This window comes from Triplophysa rosa, unplaced genomic scaffold (genome assembly GCF_024868665.1).
Source record: "Triplophysa rosa unplaced genomic scaffold, Trosa_1v2 scaffold30_ERROPOS127347, whole genome shotgun sequence".
In the NCBI taxonomy this organism is placed as follows: Eukaryota; Metazoa; Chordata; class Actinopteri; order Cypriniformes; family Nemacheilidae; genus Triplophysa; species Triplophysa rosa.
The window spans coordinates 93117-114643 of record NW_026634329.1 but is presented as its reverse complement, the minus strand read 5'-3'; the positions used below and the strand labels follow the sequence as shown (position 1 = coordinate 114643).

Here is a 21527-nt window from a genome sequence, read left to right as displayed (position 1 = left end):
TGGTCACCCGTAGAGCGAGGTCGGTGATGGCGCGGAGTTCCTGCATAAGCGCTGGGTCGGTCTTACCCTCGTGGAGCTCTCTCAACGCCCTGGCCTGGCAGGAGCCATAGCATGGAGAGAGGAGGCAGCTTGGTCCGCCGCAATGTAAGCTCTCGACACCAGAGATGCCGAGACCCCACATGCTTTGGACGGAAGTCTAGGTCGAGCCCCCCCCAGGTGTCCGCCGCCTACGGGCACGAGTGCACTGTGGTGGCACCACCTGGGGGACATTTACGTATCCTCTAGCTGTCTCAACCTCGAGGGAAGAGAGAGTGACAGAACTTTTTTGACGTGAAACGTGCCGGAAAGGGGGCGTTCCAGGTCTTACTAAGTTCCTCATGCACTTCCGGTAAACACGGCACGGGGGGCGGGCACGGCTTGGAGCCATGCTCAAACCCGAGGCGCCATGTAGCCAGCCGCGAGCGCCGGGAGAGGCAGTGCGGGCACTGCAACCCAACACTCACGGCGGCCCGGGAAAGCATGGCTGACATTTCGACGTCTGCTTCTTCCTGGGCTCGACCCCCCGAGGGAGGGAGCCCGAAGAATCGTCGGAGTCGGATGGCAGTACGTCACCCCCCGATGCTGCAAGACATCTCATCATCACGCATCGTGTCCGAATACGTGATTGAGGAATAAGACGGTGGGACCGTCTCCTGGGGAACGGTCAGACGAGCGAGACGAGGTGCGAACGGTCCGTGAGCCAGTAGCTGGCGGATTATCGCTCACAGTAATCCTCATATCACCCTCGCTGCTTGCCATAGCGGACGGCAGGGCCGTTGTCCTGCCGCCACGGAACGGGGAGCAAACGAGGTGGTGGCTGAGTCCCATGGGAACACAGCCACCCGTGACGCAACGTCTGAATCGTCACCGCCCGCAGTGCGGGCAGGACGTATCCACAACGTCTGCCCCAGCGTACTGGAAGCAGGCATCGTGTCTGTCCCCTTCCTTGATGAGTGTGTTGCACCCATGAGAACAGCAGGACAAGCCACGCTGGAGAAATTTAGCTCTTTTAGAAAGGAAATTTGCTCGAACACCTCCGGAACTGTCGAGACGCCCAGGGGAGAGTCACTGCAGGAAGGGACCATCCGCTGTACCAAGTCGTAGATTCCAGCAGAAAAATGATCACCAAAGATCGTAGAGAAGCTCATCAGATACGTAGGCTCTGAAGAACAAAAGGTGAATGAATGAGCACGCTGGCTTCCCTCTTATGCCCGGACATCCGGGGAGGAGTCCGGCATGCAAATTTCATTCGCCAATTTTCATTGGCCTTTTCTAAATACTCAGAAGATGATAGGTTCTCAAGACAAACCCCAATCTGTCTCCCGGGGGACAGTGAGTTCTAAGGTGATGATAATAATAATAATAATATGTTTATTTTTTATAGCGCCTTTCACGAACCCAAGGTCACTTTACAAAGTAATACAAGCAATTGGCAGACATAATACACCAAACAATCAGAGGGAACAATCATACAAACAAGTGTTGACAACAAGAAACTACAGTTAATTAACAATAAAAGGTCTCGCAATCATATGGTGAAAGTTGATGAAAGGGGAAGCATAGAGTTAGAAGAGTTATTTAGAGAACAGAGTAAATAGATGAGTTTTAAGTTGAGACTTAAAGGTCTGGAGAGAGGAGGCGGCACGAACATTATGGGGCAGCTTATTCCATAGCTTAGGGCCTATAATACAGAAGGCTCTGCCACCCACCGTAGAGAGTTTATACTTGGGCACAACAAGCAAGTTATCATTGCTAGATCTGAGAGTCCGTGCAGGAACATATGGTGACACTAACTCAACTAGATATTGAGGTGCTAGGCCATTATGGGCCTTATAAACTAAAACTAAGAGTTTGAACTGAATACGTTTGGGCACAGGAAGCCAGTGAAGTTGGTGAAGGATGGGAGTGATATGCGCAGATTTTTTATTAAATGTAAGAACTCGAGCAGCAGAGTTTTGCACCATTTGGAGACGATTAATAACTTTGGCAGGTAAGCCGCTATATAAGGAGTTACAGTAGTCCAATCTCGAGGTTATAAAAGCATGGATAATAGTTTCAGCATCTGCAAAATTAAGTGATGGACGTATACGAACAATATTTCGCAGTTGATAAAAGCATGATTTAACTATCTGACCAATGTGTGAATCAAAGCATAACGCAGAGTCAAACAACACTCCCAAATTTTGCACAGTTGTTGAGGGCCTAATCTGGACACCTTCGATATCTATGAAGAAGTCATGCTGGGAGGAGCTCTGTGATTTAGGGCCAACCAGCAGGATTTCGGTTTTGTCTGCATTTAGTTGTAGAAAGTTATCTGACATCCAGGTTTTAAGTTCTTGAAGACAGAAAACAATAGAAGGGGGTGGGCAAACTGAGCTTGGTTGAACTGTAAAATAGATTTGAATATCATCAGCGTAACTATGAAAATTGAGACCATGACGTCTGATGATCTGACCCAATGGCAACACATAAATGAGAAATAAAAGAGGACCAAGTACGGAACCTTGGGGTACACCACGGGAAATAGTGACAGTGCAAGATCGATTCTTATCTATCCTAACAAATTGCTGTCTATCCGATAGATAAGATGTTAGCCACTGAAGAACAACACCATTGATACCTATAGCAGATAGTCGAGAAAGAAGTACAGAGTGGCAAACAGTATCAAAAGCTGCACTCAGATCAAGGAGAACCAGGATACTGCGGGCACCTGAATCAGAAACCTTAAGGAGATCATTAACCACTTTTAAAAGTGCTGTTTCTGTACTGTGAGAGGGACGGAAACCAGATTGAAACTGCTCATAAAGATTGTGTTTCTCTAAATGAGACTGCAGTTGTGCTGCAACTACCTTCTCAAGTATTTTAGCAACAAAAGGGAGGTTTGAAATTGGTCTATAATTGTTCAGATCTGTATTGTCAAGTCCAGGTTTCTTAAGGATTGGGGTAATGGCAGCTACTTTTAGGTCTTGTGGAACATAACCAGTGGCAAGGGATATATTTATTATATGAGAAATAGGCTGGATGAGTGAAGGCAAAACGGTTTTGAGTAAGTATGTTGGAATAGGATCAAGTGTGCAGGAGGCAGAGTTCGATTTGATAACCAGCTGTTCAACCGCAGATATATTTGTGGGTAAGAAAGTGTTAAGTGGGTGACCTATCAGACATGGAGAAAGCTGGGGAGAGACAGATGGGGAAAAATCTTGGTAAATGTTATCAATTTTACGTAAGAAAAAAGACTGAAAGCTTTCACAGAGATCTACAGAGCCATTAATAGCTGCAGATGATGGTTTAATGATCTGCTTGGATGCTTCAGAGATCAACACCATGTCTGGCCTCGGCGATTTCATGACAACAGTTTTTGGGAACTTCATTTGCCTCTCCAGGATGATTTTAAGATCCCAATCCTGTGCAGATGTTAGCAAGCCAGAGGAGGAGGTCCTGGCAGCTGTTGTTACCTTGTCACCGGCCTTAACAAAAGTGATGGTGAACTTGGCTGGGATATTATACTGTGCCAGTGCCATTTCTACCAGCTTGTGTAGTATGGATCCATGAGCATTTGCAAGATTGAGCCACAGTACCACCAAACCCCCCTTGCCTTCCTGGGCCTTCTAATCAGCTGGGTGACCATGCTGTGTGATCTATACACCCTGGCACCTTCGGGATTTCTCCTTTCCGGACAGAAGTGTGATGTATGAATTCATCAGGAGATAGTCTGTTAAGCGCCTGGCAACAATGCTGAAGACTATCTTTCCTTTAACACTGAGCAGTGAGATTGTTCTAAATTGATCAATGTTCTTTGATTCTTCGTCCTTCGGAATCCATACCCCCTCTGCATACAGTGCCTCCACTGGTGGGCTACCTTACCCCTCCTCCAGATCACTTTCAGGATCCTCATCCATAGCCTGTGGAGTAACTCTGGGCAGTTCTTATAGAACCTGTAAGGAACCGCGCTCGGTCCGGGGCTGAGGTTGTTCTTGCTTTCTTTATCACCTCCTCAACCTTCTCCCAGCTGGGCTCCCTGCTATCAAATTCCATAGTTGGCTCTGGTGGATTGACCAAGTTCCATATCCCTGTCTTCATACCTTAGGGTATCTCTAAGGTGGTGATCGATCTCAGTTTTGGGGCAGGTAAGCTGGCCACACCGCTTCTGCCCAAGTAGCTGTTTAGTAAATCCAAATCCAAACCAGCTCTGTAAGGGGACCCTTCTCTTCCTCTGTTGCTACCTTGAACCTCTGCCTCAGGCTCTTTAGCTCCTCCTTTTGGTGCTGGTGGATCTTATTTGCTCTGTTGTTCCTGGTGTAAGGGCGTTTTACTGCTCACTTCTCCTCCAGCCCAAATCTCTCAGCCCCTAAGCTGATGATGATAGTGGTCATTGTCTGGAGGTATTGTTCAGCTTCACCCTAGGCAGTTGCTTCGAAGATGGCATCAACATCTTCATCAAACTGGAGCCACTCCTTCTCCTTATACTGTATGTCTGGGATCACTTAACCCGTTGATTTTCTGATGCTCTGCATGGGTCTGGGGCCTGAGTCACCTGAAGTTTCTGAGTACTGAGGGGTGACTCTGGGCTTTGCTCCTCCTGGATCTCACCAAGAGTAGTTCCTGAGCAGTTCAACTCTTGCACCATCTGCATGCATTTCATCTTGGCCCGGTGGATCTTCAGGCCACGCAGGTTTTTGCACACCTTGCTGCACACACATTCCACATCATGTCTTAATGAAATTAAACATTAATTTAGTCTTTGAGAAAAGTTCCTCACTGAAATATACACAAAGTTGATGACTTGAAATGTCATGAAGCCTAGACAGTTTTATTTACTTGAAACATTGCTACTGAAATTCTGCTTCTGAGTGTTTTGTGAAACATTGCTATGTTTCAGGATGCATAAACAGAAATCAGAGTCATCTAGATCCAGTTGGATTCGCAGAAAATCTGCGGAACCCAGTTGTGTGTCTATGAAGAGTGTAGAATCAATGGATCATCCAGTTAAATTCAGTTTAGGAGATTTTCCTGCTGAACTGAGGTATAGTCTTTTTCATGCACCTTTGATGTTATTTATTTAGCGTAGGAAAGTTTGTTCTTTTAAGTACATGGTCTGTGTGTACCACTTTTTTAAAAGTTTGTAAAAATGACATTTACATTCATGCATTCGGCAGATGCTTTTATTTGAAGCGAACATCATGATGTAATGATACACTACTATGCTACTAAAAACTAAAAACATTTTTAATGACTTTTCTGACATTTTTCATCATTTTGCCTTACATTTAAAAAAATTACTCTCTTACATTTTTAATATAAGGAGCCGCGCACATAGTGAATATAATTATGGCTGGGGCGGAGCATTGTTATGCACAATACAAAGCAATTTTTTAGTAAGCTTATAAAATGTAGTATATAAAAATGTAGTATATAAATTAACTTTTTAAAGTAAAATATCTTCAAATAAAACGTTAACATTTCTATATAGTCCATATAGTTTTGAAGACCTTATTGTTGGCCAGTTATTCTCAACTCTGGCCTGCGAGATCCATTTTCCTGCCGAGTTTAGCCCCAACTCTGTTAAAACACCTGAAGAAGCTAATCAGTGACTTCAGGAACAAATGCGTTCAACTTGCCATAGATACACTGGTGGGTAAGGAGAGAGACCTTGAAGCCAATGAAGGGATTTAAGGATGGGAGTAATATGGTTGTACTTGCGCACCCTAATAAGGATAAGGATAAGGATCCTTGCTGCAAGGTTCTGAACATACTGCAGCTTCTGAAGGCATTTGCCTGAGATCCCGATGAGGAGTGCATTGCAATAGTCTAGTCTGGAGGAAACGAAGGCATGGATAAGCGTTCTGCATCTGCAAATGTCAGTGTGGAACGATGTTTAGAGATATTCCTGAGTTGAAAAAAAGAAGTCTTACACAGTTGATTGATATGGGCATCAAAAGTCAGATTACAGTCCATTTTAACACCCAGGTTGGTAACTGTTGTAGAGAATGGAAAGTCTTGACCAAAGAATGCAATGCTGGTTATTTTCGATGTCCGGACCTGGTTTGGAGTGCCAACTAGAATGACTTCTGTGTTGGAGCTATTTAGCTGAAAAATGTTTTGATTCATCCACGCCTTTATTTCCTCCAAGCAGGTAGTTATAGTAGACAATGCCTGGACAGCAGACGAAGTTGAGTTTGTCCTTATATAGAGTTGTGTGCAATCAGCGTAGCAATGAAATGAAATTCCGTGCCGGCCAATGATACGACCAAGCGGAAGCATGTAAAGAAATAAAGAGCATGGGACCAAGCACTGAGCCTTGAAGAACACCACAGGTGACATTATATGTCAGGGATTTAGCCTCTCCCATTGCAACATGTTCAGTTCTACCAGTAAGGTAGGATAAAAACCAGTTGTAAGCCGAGTCAGAGAGACCTATGGTGGAGTGCAACCGATGAAGAAGGATGTTATGGTCCACCGTATCAAATGCTGCAGTCAAATCCAGAAGGATAAGAAGGGATGGTGTGCCAGCATTTGCCGCCATCAGTAGGTCATTTGTGACCCTGACCAAGGCTGTTTCCGTACTGTGGCCGGGACGAAAACCAGATTGAAATTTCAAGCGAACAGAACAGAACAGAACAAGTTGTTTTGTTTTAGATGAAACAATAGCTGAGCAGCAACTGCTTTTTCCAACACTTTAGAAAGAAATGGAAGGTTAGAGATGGGCCTATAATTTTCAAGGACTTTTCAGGGTCTAAGGTTGGTTTTTTGAGAATTGGACTGATGACAGCAGTTTTCAGCGTAGACGGGACATCGCCAGTCTGAAGGGAAAGATTTATCGCCTTAGTGATCAGGGGACTTATAACACAGAGGTTATTTTTTTATCAAAGCTGTGGGAAATGGATCCAAAGCACAGGTAGCCAATTTCATCTTCCTAATGATATTCTCAACCTCTTGCTGTGATATATTGGCAAAGCCGTAAAGGGGTTGGAAAATCCCAGGCTGCAGGTCGACAGCCGGGACAGGCACTGAACAACTGGATAGGAGAGAACGAATATTATCTACTTTCTCCCCCAAAAAAGTGATAAAATTGTTGCACCTTTCCACTGTGGCTTCTAAATGCGAATGGGTTTGTGGTTTGAGGATGTTGTTTATAGTAGAAAAAAGTTTCTTTGAATTTCCAGGACTATTATTGATAACATTTGAGTAGTACTGTGACCGTGCATCTCTCAAGGACCTTGCATAAGCCTTTTGATGACCTCGATAGGCTTGTCTCTGAACAGTAAGTCCTGAAGTCTTAAGATGACACTCTAAGGCACGGCCAGCTGTTTTCATCTTCCGCAGTTCACTGGTGTACCAGGAAGCTGATTGCGAAAAGGTGACTGTTCTGGATCTGATAGGAGCATGGAGATCAAAAAGACTACTCAGAGATTGGTTGTAAAAGTCAATTGACTGGGTAGCGGAGATGAAATCCACGGAGGAGAGCTGCTGAAGATCCATAGCCAAAGCATCGAGATTGATGCTTTTCAGGTCCCTGAAGCAGATCTGACGCTTGTCCTTAGTATGAGAAGAGGAGAGTGGTAGCTCCATTGAGATAGCATTGTGGTTAGTCACACCCAGATCATACACCAAAAGATTGCTAATGGAAGTGAAATTTGACATAACCAGGTCTAGTGTTCCACTTGAATTGCTCTTGCGGTACTTAAATGTCATACGCCGATAGATTTAAATTGAACGCATCCAGGGGCGGACTGACCAATAGGACATTCTGTCAAAGTCCAGAACGGTCGTCCCAAAGACGGCCTACGGCCGTGATCAGGGGCGGCCCGGCCATCTGGAGTATCGGAACTTTTCCTGGTGGTCCGCTAATGTATGGGGCCGGAATGGACGCTTGGGCCGGACAGAAGTGCGTTATTAATGAGAATGCATCTAAAGGGAAGATGGAAGGGAAAGGGAAGATTACATATGTAACGCAATGACACATACAACCCCCTCCCCGTCGACAAAAATGTTGGAGGGCCAATTTGGGCTGAAACCCCCCCCACCACCCCCCCTTCGACAGAAATGGTGGAGGGCCGATGTGGGCCGAAAACTCCAGGGTCGTTTTTGCTCCCCAGTCTGCCCCTGAACGCATCTATTCCTAAAGATGCTGAGAGATATCAGAGTTGGGGCTAAATTCGGCAGGAAAAATTGTAGGCTATGCTAGAAATGATCTCATAAAAATGAAAGACAATGGATTTTTTGAAAATGTGTTATTGAATGTTATGAATGTGTTAGTTTTGTTGAGAATGCCAGCAAATTTAACTAAAGCATAAATTTAGCTTTGAGAACAGTACTCTGCTAGGGTGACCATACATGCCATTTTTCCCGGACACGGCGCCTGGCCAGGATTTCAGGTGCGTCCTCCATTTGTCCACTGCATACATCATCGAGGTTCTCACATTTCAGTTTAAAAACATTATAACATTTACATTTATTTCTCTTAAGACGTATAATCATTGTAGTTTTGATTCTTATCTTGAACGTCGATGACATATGCTGTGGACAAACGCGACCTCCGGAGGACGGACCCGAAATGCAAGCCAGGACGTGTCTGGGTAAAAAATGGCACTATGGTCACCCTAAACTCTACTAAAATATACAAGAATGTCAATGACTTTAAATGTTTAAATGGCAAGACAGTTTAATTTATTTGAAACATTGCTACTGAAATTCTTACACTGGGTGTTTGGTGAAACGCTATGTTTCAGCGGTGAGTATATAAAGAGTGCTCAATCAACAGATCAACAATTAAATTTAGTTCAGGAGACTGATCTGCTAGACTTAGGTTACAGTCATTTTCCTTATCTTCATGTATTCCATACATTATACTAATGTCCCTTTAATGTACCTCTCTAATATATGTCCCCTATTTATGAAAGGCCATTTAAACACATACACATCTCGCAACTGAAACACTTACATACATGATAATTGTTTAGAGGAATTGTAGTGTGTAGTGATCCAAAACATGAACGCTATAAAGATCAAGTAAAATTCCCTTTAATAAAGTCAAACCCAAAACTTGTTTGTTTGTTGTTAGATCTGTATTCAATGGTGAACAGTAGGCTAAAGTATAACCTTATTCAGTTAAACTTGGCGCAGGCATATGGAACTGTAATTCGATCTACAGATCTGGAACTACTTCATAGGGGTGCATTTTACTAAATACAATTATGCACACCTTTGGAACGTTTGTCAACCAATCAGAAACCTTCAACAGCCCTGTGGTATAATTGAATAATAATAATGATTTATACAATAATAATTTATACAACAGTTTGACGGCAAAAATATGTAGCTAAATCAACACCGTCCGGTTTTTAAAGGAACTGGGAAAATACTTTCTTCTGCCAATAATTTGAGCCCAGCATAACAGTTGAACAAACCTCCGGTACTAATTTCAAACAGTCACATCTTTGAAATTAGCACTGTGCTGCTTCAGTGAAGTTATTAGTGAGAAATATTGAGGCAGGGTGTGAATGAAGACTGTAAAAACACACTCACCGAGAATGTGTTATTCCCATTGCACTGCAGCACTCTCCATTGTTTTTAATGTAAACATGCACTTGTTTACAGTAGCAAGTTCTCGACACCTACTGTAACATTGAATTGCTCTAAGAGACACTGCCAAATGTGTGCGTTTTACTTTCATATTAGTCTCATAAGTTCGATTTAGCTTAGTGGCGGAGTGATACGAACGATGAAGTGGTTTCCGTGATGATACTGGTGGAAAATTGCATGGCTCTCAGCCGATCAGATTCAAGAACCAGAAAAGGCAATTAAAACACAGGGCTGACTAAAAAAGTACAGAATAAACCCAGACAGGGTCATCAGGACCTTGAAACTAAGGTTATCATCTCATTTGTAACAAATACAAATATGGCAAGTTTTCTATCGTCTTCAGACGTGCACGACTGTCAGACTAGACACAAAGGTTAAACAAGCCTTGCGTCCAATTTGGTTTAATCAGTTGTAAAATTACATTTTATATGTTAATCATTTAGCATATTTCGAAATAATTTGTAAGTTAATTATTTTCCTGTTCTGGAAACCCTGTGCTATTAATTTAGATCAGGTCTCTCCAACCCTGCTCCAACTACCATCCTGAAGATTTCAGCTCCAACCCCAATCAAACACACCTGGACCATCTAATCAAGGTGTTCATGGTTGCTTGATAATTACAGACAGGTGTGCTGAAACAGGATTGGAGCTGCAGTTTGCAGAACGGTAGCTCACCAGGAGCAGTATTGGAGACCCCTGGTTTAGTCGTGTAATGGCCTGTCCACACCGGGACGATAATCGCGCGAGTTTATCGTTGACCTTTAACGCCTCATGACTAAACAAAGGGCGCCAATGTGAGTGTGCACACCGACGCGCAAAACGGCAGGTGTAAAAGCGTCATTTTATAAAAAACGCATCGGGCTTGTTTTTTTGGTTTTTTGACCGCATTAAAAACTGGCCGACCAATGAGATTGGCACTTTTGTTCACGTGCCTGGAGCTGCTGCAGTTACAGTAAAACACGACTTGGTGGCGCTCAAGCACAAAACAGTCTTGCTGAGCACACATTGACTTCACGAGTTCACCTATGCAGATAATAACGATAGCAGGGGTGTAAAGGTTTGCGTATGTGGCGTGCTGTCCGGGGAGCGGGCTCCGAGCTCGCCGATTCCCACTGAACCCGGAACACTCCCCCCCGCTAGGGACGAGTGCCCCAAGCTCGGAATCGGCCTGAAACCCAGAACTCACCCCCAAAGAGCAAGTAAATGCAGGACAGCAGCCTGAAGCGCAAACCCCCCCAAAAAGAAGCGCAAGGCTTGAGGCTGCGTAAATATAGATTGGGTCGCAGTTGGCCTGGGTCGTGAATGAAGTCCCTGGAGGCTTGATTGCTGCTTTGGCGGAATCTACTGCGGTCGTGGACCGGAAGCAAGCCCCTGTGAAGCGGCTGGTACCTTGGTGTTGCCGGCCCTGGTTGGGCGTGTGTGCTGAGGTGGTGGGAAGTTGGTGTGTTCTTCTGGAGGAATAGCGTCTGCTGTGGCTGGAAGAAGCTCGGGACCCTGCTGGGATTGGTAGCGATGCTGGCATCTTGAAAATTGGTGTCTGCTGTGGCAGTGCATGAGTTAGAAGCATGGGTCCCTGTGGGGGCGGTCGCTGCGGTGATACTGGCTTCATAATGGATGGTGTCTGCTGCGGCAGAGCTCTAGTTGGAAGCACGGGCCCCTGCGGGGGCTGTCGCTGCGGTGATAATTGTTTCTGTAAGTTTGGTGACTGCTGCGGCGGGCTGAAGATTGAAGCATGGGCCTCTGCGTGGCATTCTCTGTGATGATACTGGCTTCTGTAAGCTGCTGCGATAATGCTGATGGATGACTGGAAGGCTTGGTAGATTGTTGCATGTTGGAGCTAGACGATCCTAGAAATGAGGGTCCGATGAACTTCTCTGATGAGGGTGCGATCTGACCGGATGTAACTTTTGAAGGCCTCTGATGACCAGCGGCCGAGCGCTTGAATCTGCAGCTGTGAGAGACCTTTTTGGGCGGCTGTGGTTGCCGCGCCAATGCGGAAGGAATGACTTGAAAAGTGATCTGCGGGGATGCCTGAAAGGAGCAAAATGGTTTTTAGATGCTTTTGTAACCAAAAGTGTGTGGCTGGGCGATTTGAATCGACTACGAAGAGGGGGTCGGAAGGAGAATTAACCTGCGGTCTCCTGAAGCGGAGGTAGGCTTAGAGGGTTTGGTATGGCTGTAAAGGGGACTGGAGGTTGAAAATATAAATGAAATGACCTTTCCTTGCATGATCTGTCTTGCTTCATTTGATGAAAAAGGTAATGGTTTCCGAGTCTGGTGCTGATAAGTCAGAAATGGTCGGGTGGATTGTGGGCTCGAATTTGGATGTTGTGGTGATTTCTGAACTTCTAAGGAAGCCGAAGAATGCCAAGATGAACATGGGTTGAGGGTGCGAGCTGTGTGCTTGGAGTGATAACCTCTTCGGAGGGTGATGATACATTTTGTCAAGACCTCTAAGGTAATCGGTTGTCTAGCATCTGGGCGGGTTGGTTGTGCTCTCTGGATGTTTTGATCAGCATGGCAGCTTGGGAACTTGCTATGGCTGGGGAACGTGTGTTGAAAATTAATTTGTAAAAAAAAAAAAAATTGGACTCCGCTCAGGTATTTAATTGAGCTGGCTTGTAGGTTTTTGATGGTATTGAGGAAGGAAATGAATGAGGTGATGTTGAGTAGAGAAAAATCGGGAAAGAGGATGTTGTATGCGCGATGGAAAGTTTTGAAATTCCTCCAAGCTATAAGGTAAAATTGAAGGGTTTTTAGAGGGTGGTTTAGGGCAAGATGAGTTCTGAATAAGGAGGGACAGGTGTCGGCATTTGTTCTGCATCTGGTGCCAACAGCCTGAATTTCTGGAAAGCAAAACGGGAAAGAGCGTCAGCAATTTGGCTCACCCAAGCCAGAACCCGACACGTGTTTAGCCGTTAGAATGAACTGATCGCAGGCTGATATCCATAACAAGCGTCTTATGAAAGGCATTAAGGCGGGTGAGTGCGAGTGACCTTTATTAATGCACTGTACTGTTGCTTCGTTATCGCAGTGCATGATTATGCTAGAAGTGGTCCATTCTTTCCCCCAGAGGTATGCTGCTATGACTAGTGGATACAGTTCGAAAAGCGCAGAAGCAAGAGATTGTGGTAATTCTGAGAGCTGGGGGGGCAGGTTGAAGCGAACCAGCGGCCTTGATAAAATCCGCCGAAACCAACCGAGGGCGCCATGTCGGTAAATAGGCTGATGTCGGTGGGGAGAGAGACCATGCCGTTGTAGAAAAAGGAAATGCAGTTCCATTGTTTGAGGAATTTGACCCATAAACTGAGCTCTTTGCGACAAGCGCTGGTTAAGTTTATTTGTTCCTCTAATTCGTGAGTTGAAGACGTGAGAGAAATGAGATGTGAAACGAACGGGCAGCCTTGCGGGATGATGCGCATCGCAAAATTCAAGTGTCCGAGAATGGATAATAACTCGCGTTTGGAACATTGAGGGGTGTCTATTAGCGCAGAAGCGACCAAGATTATTCTGTCGATCTTTTCCTTAGGCAATGAAGCCTGAAATTGTTGTGAGCTCAGCTTCACGCCGAGAAATTCAATGGAAGTGCTGGGACCTGACGTTTTTTCCCGAGCGAGTGGGACGCCGAGCTTTGAGAAAACTTCTTGGACTCTCATGAGATGCGCGGCTGGGATGGAGTCGGGGGTGATATGATTAGAAAATCATCTAGAAAGTGTAAAAGGTAGGGAATTGCATGGTTGTTTTGGAGAATCCAGCAAATTGCTTCTGACAGCATGTCGAAAATTTTGGGGCTGCTTCTGCATCCGAAGGTGAGGCGGGCGGAAAAATAAAAATTATTGTGCCATCGAATGCAGAATAGGGGCCAAAAATCTGGGTGTATGGGCATTATTTTGAAGGCGGATGTGATATGCACTTTTGCCAGCCAGGCTCCGTGACCGGCATTTTTTATCAGGGTGATGGCTTGGTCGATGTCGTGGTAATGTAGGGAAAATTCCTCGAGTGGAATGAGACTGTTGATACTTGGAAAGGGGGAAACGTGGGGAGACGAGAGATCAAAAATTAAACTTTTTTTTCTCCGAGAATTTCCTCGTGGCCACGCCGATGGGGCTGATACAGAAAACTGTAAATGGTGGGGCGGCGAATGGTCCCATCAAAAATTGGTCGTCGATCTCTTTTTTTAAGAGGACATCTACGGTTTCAGGTTCGGCGAGTGCAGATTGAAGGTTTGGGCAGATTAAGTTGTGGGAGAGTGGAATGATGATGCCGGGGTTAAAGCCACTCGATAAGCTGTTCAAGAGGTATTGTGTAAAATGAGGGTCAGGATGATGCGATAATTCGTGAGACAAGTGCAACACATTGACAGGAGTCGACAGATAAGGTTTACATTTTTTATTTGCAGATTTGGCTACTGGGCAAACCAAGCGGTCGTGGGCGCCTCCACAGTGGTTTCAGGCATGCAAGTACCGGCATCGTTGCATTGAGCATCTGCCGGCGTTGAAGCTGTTGCAAAGCTTGTGTGCCCACGTATGGAAGGCGTCCGGTGGGGAATGTTTGGCTGGGTGGTTTGGCAAGTGCGGAACACAAGCGGTGTAGACGATGGGAGGTGAGGACGGGTGTGGGGGAATAGAAGGGGTGACAAGGGGGCATAGAAGGGGTGACAAGGGGGCAAGCGGCGGTGTTGTGGGATACCGAGCGGCAAACCACGCAGGTGATATTTTGGCACCCTAGAAAAATCCTATTGTGTAGCTCAGTGTCCAATGCCCCCCAATATGGGCACAGGTTCCACTGAACATTTTGTGGTACGTGTAGAAATGTGCTCCCCCATAGGAAAGCGCGAGCTCTGCTATCACAGCGAGATAGTCGCTCAGCTCGCGCCTCCTATGAGGGAAGATCATGCAAATAACATCTGTGAAATGTTAAAAGCAACAGTGAACTCTGGGAATGACAACGTGCGCGAGTTATTTTGTGACGAGTTCTTAAGGATGAAAGAAAGGTCTCCGTAAGTGATCTGTCGATTGGCTGACGGAGGTGAAAGTGGTGAAAGTAAGAGAAAAAGATCTACGTCTGCACTTGCCAAAATCTGTTGCCTGATGGATCCGGCGACGGATGGGGGTTCCAAGACCGGGGCGTTGGCCGGGACCGGCATGGCTGTAGTGGTGGCCAATGTGAAGTTGGGGCGGGCCTGGGCTAGTGAGAGGAGGGAAGGGAGAGTGGCTTCTGGGGCGGCCAGCAGAGGCAGCCTCACGCTGGCCATGGCATTCGCTGCTTGTGCCTGGGGAAAGTGGTATTGGCCGTGAATTTGGGAGGCCGGGCCGTTAGTCATCACTAACGGAGGCAGCCTCACGCTAGTAATTGACGTCGGCGCCGCTGGCCAAGAGCTGGTGGTAGGTGGAGGGAGTGCAGGGAAATGGAAAGAGGCTCCTGGCGGAAGCATGCTGCCATGTCCGTAGCGGTTGAAGTTATAGTTTGTGGGTGTGAAGCCTTCGGAAACTGGAAGCTGGGAAGCTGCGGGAGGAGGAAACTGCTGGGCTTCCATAGCTTGCTCGTCTGGGGCGTGGCCCAGACTTGCCGAGGGCTGTCGGCGGTGGCGGCCTGACGGAGGAAGGTCTCGGTTGTGATGTGGTGGCGAAACCTGCTGCTTTGGCCAGCTGGTCTACTGCTTTTGGCTGCTTGGAAGAACTCTGCAGCTGGGTTCCGGAATGCAGCGCTAAATAAAGTCCGTACAATTCGGCCTTGTTTAGGCGCCGGCTGAATTGGACATCCTGATTTGACAATGCTTGTCGTAAGCTCAGGACGGTCCGACAGTGTAGGAAGAAGCTGGTGAAGTTGTATGAAGCCCGGCTGGGCTTTGCGACGGGCAGTACCGGCGCTTGGCGGCGCGGGGAGTGGTGCGTTGCAACTGACGGCCTCGAGGCTGAGCCGCGGGCTCAGTTGAAGTCTCCGGACCCATGTTTGGCTTTGGCGAAACGTCCAACTGCCCTGGAGAATCCTGAGTGTCGGTGCTGTCTTCAGAGGCGGAAGTTGATTTTTCTGCCATGCTGACGGAAGTCAATTTTTCTGCCATGCTGATAGACTGAGAGAATGGCGCAGGTAAGTGTTTGGTCTATATTTATGCTGGCTAGTTCAAGCTGATAGGTAAGGTGTCGTGATTGCTGATGTCGAACCAGCCGGGCTTGATTATATGCTCAGGCTTCTCCCGAACTTTGTTAATTAAACATCATGAAGAGGAATCAAGATGAATTCTTCTTCTGTGTGACAAGCGAGTTTCAGAAGCATAAAGTTGCGCAGAGCCACCTTGTGTACCGGGGTGTTTCTGTTTTTCATTAAACGCCATCTATGTCAGGGAGTGAATTTGCACGTTCACTCGGCTCATCGACAGTGAAAATCGTTTGGGTATGAACGCCGAAAAATGTCTAAAAAAATGCTGGCATAAGCACGTGCGATTATCGTCCCGGTGTGCACAGGCCTTAATGTTGCAACAAACAAGGAGTAATCGAAACCAGGCCCAGTTCCTGCCAGGTGCAGAAGGGTGGGCTAGCAGATATCCTGGGTGGGAATATACCCCAATCAGAAAAAAATAATTTAAACAATTTTTTTTCATTTTTCTGGTAAAATTATCAATTTTGTTTATTTCTGTGAACGTCTGACAACATTTCCCTCAAGTTTCATATAAAAATGTTGTTTTTATTTGCATTTATTTGCCGAAAAACAAAACAAGTTCATATTTCGTTTTAAACAACTCAAAACTAACTAAAAAGATGATTTATGAATCTGCTTTTTAAAAATGAGTATATTATCATGCTCTCAGTATTTCATATTGCTGTTGGGTGACTTTCAACAAACACTGCAATATATGACTAATGATTTATGATGTTATAAATATATTAAACAGACATTCATTACAGAAGACTGCAAGATTAAAACAAAAATAATTATTGTTGATTATTGCCCTTTATATAGTAATTGTGTGCGTTTGATTTTATAGATGTTTTACGCATTAATAAAGCGACTATGTAAAATAAATAGAAGCCTATAAAGAAAGCGTGCTAAGAACATTCCCCATCACTGAACGATCACTGACTTCTGTTTAATTTCGCAAAAAACTCCCGTTTTAATGAATGAATCTGATTACACTGCACAGTGAACTTTACATCATATTTGCTGTTGTATATGAGGTCCGTGAGCGCGCAGTGCGCCTAAACTAAACTCGTTTGCACAGTGTTTCGCTACCACCTGCAGCATGAATTGGGGTGTTTGAGATGGAGGGAGACAGATTTATTTGTAAAGCTGGATCTTTCAGTCATTCCTGACAGTCGATAAGTTAAAATCTAGTCTATATTGCAAGCAAATAATAGCTGTTTGTTAATGTTACCGCTCGCGTGACGCGTCCTTCTCCTTCACAAAATAATACCGCAAAAACTCCCGTTATAATAAATGAATCTGACTTTACTGCACAATTAATTTTATATGCTGTTTATGATAAACTCAAAGCAAGCGTGCAGTGCGCCTAAAATTCCTTTGCACATTATTTTGCTTCCACCAGCATCTCTGTTACAAACTAAAGCCGCTCTGTGGGTGAAGAGTGACGTTGCTTTCAACCAATAGAAAATACTGCAATTTTTGGTGTTGTTTTTTTATTCTCATTGGGTGAGCAAGACAGACGTTTAGGTGGGCTCAGCCCACCCCTACCCATGCCTGGAGCCGGCCCTAATCGAAACGATACTCACCAAGGAACAATGAACAAAAGAGACAATACAAAACAACCAAAAGTCAATGAAACACAAACATATCAAACACAAACTAACACACTTTATGAGCTAAGAAACTTTCACGTATCTTCTGTTTTGAGTCAATTATTTGAAGCATGCATCAAACATTAAAGTCTTAAATGATAGCCGTACTATGTTTCAGAGAGTCTTCTGAAACCATCAATGCGTCTAATATGGCTGAAGAATCAATGAATCAACCAGAGATAATCAGCTCAAGAGATTCTCCTGCTAAACTGAGGTACAGTCATTTTTCATGTACTTTATATGTAGTTATTTATTAAAGGGGCTAGGTTTGTTCTTTGAAGTATAGTCTGTGCACCTATATTTTACTGAGATGTTGAAACATCCTTTATATTTTATGCATTATTCAAGGTGACTTAAATAATGTAACGTAACATAATTAACTAAAGACTATAATGAAGCATTATTCGAATTACACTTTGAAAGGTGTAAACTCTTTGTGATATCTTTATCTGACATTTTGTCTTTGATTTTAACTTAATAATTACTTGGTAAAAAACACTTTTAATCATGTAGACAGTAAGAACCCATGCTATATTGTGGGGTGTAACACCAAGTGTGGTGTGGATCACTGTGAAATGTACATGCATATACACTTGTGTTTAAAATATTGACAATATTTTATTAAACTACAGTACAAAAGTGGAAGAAGCAAAGTCATCTGTTGAGATGAAGCAGCTGAATTCTATTTTTAAGGTATGTGATCATGTTATACTGTACCTGCTGGGTATCTCCTAGCTGCTTTGGGTTCACTGCAAAAAATTGTTTCAACTAACTTTTTCTTGTCTTCCAGTACAAATAGCTAAGAATTCTTAAATTAAGATACATTTACATGTACTTGACAAGCAAAATGACATGTTAAGTCTTCAGTCTATATATGAAGTCAAAATTGATATCAAGTTAAGTATAAGTATAAAATCAGTGGTGTAAAAAAGTAAAGTAAGTTGTAAGTTGCATTAACTTGCATTAAGTTTAAGTTATTTGAAAATAATATGGATAGTGTGACACAGCACTTTATGATTTTATGTTGAAGTCTAAGGCAGTTGCAGGAAGTTTTACGCTGTTTATTATTATAAAATATGTAGTAGGAGGTAGAGATAGCAATAGAACAAAAAAAGAATACAAAAGCAAAGGCACAGGAAAGAATTTGGTTGGAGAGCAAGTTGTAACACCATTTCAAGCAAATCTAGTTGCTGGATAGTTTAGATAAAATCATAATCAATGATACAGGTACAAAAGTATTGGGACTACTAGTTTAGGTCTCACTGTGTTATATTAACAACTTGCTCATGCAACTTCTGGTTTTATTTGATACAGGGTGCATGTTCCCCCTGCCTGCGTACTACTAGTGCAACACTATTCTTTTCACACTATAGCTGTTTTCCCATAGGATAATTTCCGGAACGAGTAAAGAGGGATGTCATTCGTGAACTAAGTTTTCGCTCAGGTCATTTTCCCAATCTATTCGCGCCACCATTAGGACCTGTCAGGTGATGTAAGATTTAAAAACGAAAAATAAAGGCCGCCGCAAGTTGTGTTTTTGTTGTCTGTGGAGGGTTTTGTCATTGAAAGAGCAAAAAGGCGGACCAGCCTTCTTTGTGTGTTTAGTCAGCATGCTGCCAGTATGAGCACTGTCTAGGAACTTGTGTGTTGTGTAACGTCAGTCAGTAGTGCGTGTTCCAATGAGCAAACACTAGGTGCAGGGTGTGGTCATGGTAGTAGTTCATCCCTGAGAACCAATCGCTTCCGACTTCTTAGAAAAGGCCAATGAAATTGGCGAATGAAATTTGCATGCCGGACTCCGCCCCCGGATATCCGGGTATAAAAGGGAGACGGCGTGCCTCATTCATTCACCTTTTGTTCTTCGGAGCCTTCGCTCATGATCAACAGACTTCGCTACAAATAGCAACTACAAGACTGACGGTTCTACGACGTGGTGCAGCGGACTGTCCCTTCCTGCGGCGACTTCCCCTGGGCGTCTCGGCGGTTCCAGAAGTGTTCAAGTTTTTTCTCTAAAAGAGCAAATTTCTCCAGCGTGGCATGTCCCGCTGTTCTCGTGGGTGCAACACACTCATCGAGGAGGGGGACGGACACGATGTCTGCTTCCAGTACGCTGGGGCAGATGTTGTGGATACGTCCTGCCCGCACTGCGGGCGGTTGACAATTCAGACGTTGCGTCACAGGTGGCTGTGTTCCCACGGGACTCAGCCACCACCTCGTCTGCTTCCCATTCCGTGACGGCAGGACTACGGCCCTGCCGCCCGCTACGGCGAGCAGCGAGGGTGATATGAGGATTAATGTGAGCGCTAATCCATCAGCCACAGGCTCGCAGACCGTTCGCACCTCGTCTCGCTCGTCTGACCGTTCCCCATGAGACGGTCCCACCGTCTTGTTCCTCAACCACATATCGGAAACGGTACGTGATGATGAGATGTCTGTTGCAGCATCGGAGGGTGACTTACTGGCATCAGACTCCGACGATTCCTTGAAGCTCCCTCCCTCGGGGGGTCGAGCTCAGGAAGAAGCGGACGTCGAAATGTCAGCCATGCTTTCCCGGGCCGCCGACATTGGGTTGCGGTGCACCGCACCCGCACTGCCTCTCCCAACACTCGTGGCTGGAAACATGGTACCTCGGGCTTGAGAGCGGCTCCAAGCCGCACTCGCCCCCAGTGCCGTGTTCCCCCGGAAGTGCATGAGTACGACCTGGAACGCCCCCCTTCTGCGCTTACACGTCAACTAGTTCCATCGCCCTTTGTTCCCTCGATGGTGGGGCAGCTAGAGAATACATCAATGTCCCCCAGGGGCTCGACCTAGACTCCCGTCCAAAGCACGTTGGCTTTTCGGCATCTGAGGTGTCGAGAGCTTACTCTGCTGCAGGCCAAGCTGTCCCCTCTCTCCACGCTATGGCCATCCTGCAGGTCCATCAGGCCAATGCGCTGAGAGAGCTCCACAAGGGTAAGACCGACCCAGCGCTTATGCAGGAACTCCGTGCCGTCACTGACCTCACTCTATGGGCGACCAAGGTGACTGCGCGGGCCCTGGGTCGGGCGATGTCCACACTTGTGGTCCAGGAGAGACACCTCTGGCTGAACCTTGCACAGATGAGTAACGCCGAGAAAGTCCGCTTTCTTGATGCACCCATCTCGCAAGGGGGGCTGTTTGGTGATACTGTCGAGCTGCAGTTCTCGACAGTAAAGAAGCAGACAGAGGATATCAAGATATCCTCCCCCGCCACGACTCGGCCGCCCTCTGGCCGTCGAGATCCCATGCACAGTCTGCTTCCCAGCAGCCCTGGTCCTCTTCGACGCCTTCCGGTTTCGGCACCCCCCACTCAGGCGGCCCCCCGGAAGAAGACATCGAAGAGGAGACCACCACCCCGTCAGCAGCCGCGGCGGGAGCAGAAGAAGCTTTCATGGGAAGACCCCAGGGAGATCGAGAATACCTTCGGGCCCAACTCCAGCCATTCCTTCGCTGATTGGTCAATCCGGAACGGTTCCTGCCCCGTCCCAACAACCCACATCTAAGAGTTTTCTCTCTCTCTCTGGGTGTTTATCACAGCCGCTCTCACCCTCTACACGATGGTGTTCGGCAACTCGACGTTGCGTCACGGCGAGACCCAATGTCGAGGATAATCAGCAGCCTAAGCACTCTCAATCGACGGTGTGTTGTGCTACATCATCATCTGGGTATTATCACAGCCGCTCTCACCCTCTACACGACGGTGTTCGGCAACTCAACGTTGAGGCAAGACCCAATGTCGAGGATAATCATCAGCCTATGCACTCTCAATCAATGGTGCGTTGTGCTACATCATCGCCAGGCAGGTAAAACAGCAGAGCCGATCTCCTCCAAGGGGGCCCCCCCACAGCGAGGGATCCACACTGCCAGCCATCGAACCACCCCCCGGGAGGTCGATGAAGCAGAACGTACCCCTAGCCTCCCTGTCTCGGTCCCTGGGAGCCTGACAAGAGCTTCCCAAACTGTCATGGTGACTACGGGATACGATCCGTCTCGGCTACGCGGTCCAACTCTCCAGACACCCACCCAAGTTTCGGGCATCCTCCAAAACCTCAGGCAGAGGCAAGGATGCTCCCGTGCTTTGGGCCGAGGTCGCCA

At 45.9% G+C, this 21527-nt stretch overlaps 1 protein-coding gene across 3 annotated transcripts in view; it reads left to right on the top strand.

Moving 5' to 3' along the window:
- LOC130550419 (NACHT, LRR and PYD domains-containing protein 3-like) overlaps positions 1 to 21527 on the top strand; it is a 59334-nt gene that overhangs the window by 12218 nt on the left and 25589 nt on the right. The window contains exons 1-4 of one of the 3 annotated variants that reach the window (XM_057327884.1): positions 2232 to 4711; positions 4919 to 5062; positions 17533 to 17628; positions 18047 to 18107. In XM_057327884.1, the coding sequence (XP_057183867.1) occupies positions 4671 to 4711; positions 4919 to 5062; positions 17533 to 17628; positions 18047 to 18107 (342 nt within the window). In that variant the 5' untranslated portion in view covers positions 2232 to 4670. Of the gene's footprint in view, positions 1 to 2231; positions 4712 to 4918; positions 5063 to 17532; positions 17629 to 18046; positions 18108 to 21527 lie in introns of those variants that run through there. The other 2 variants (XM_057327881.1, XM_057327882.1) reach the window with 2 other exon arrangements.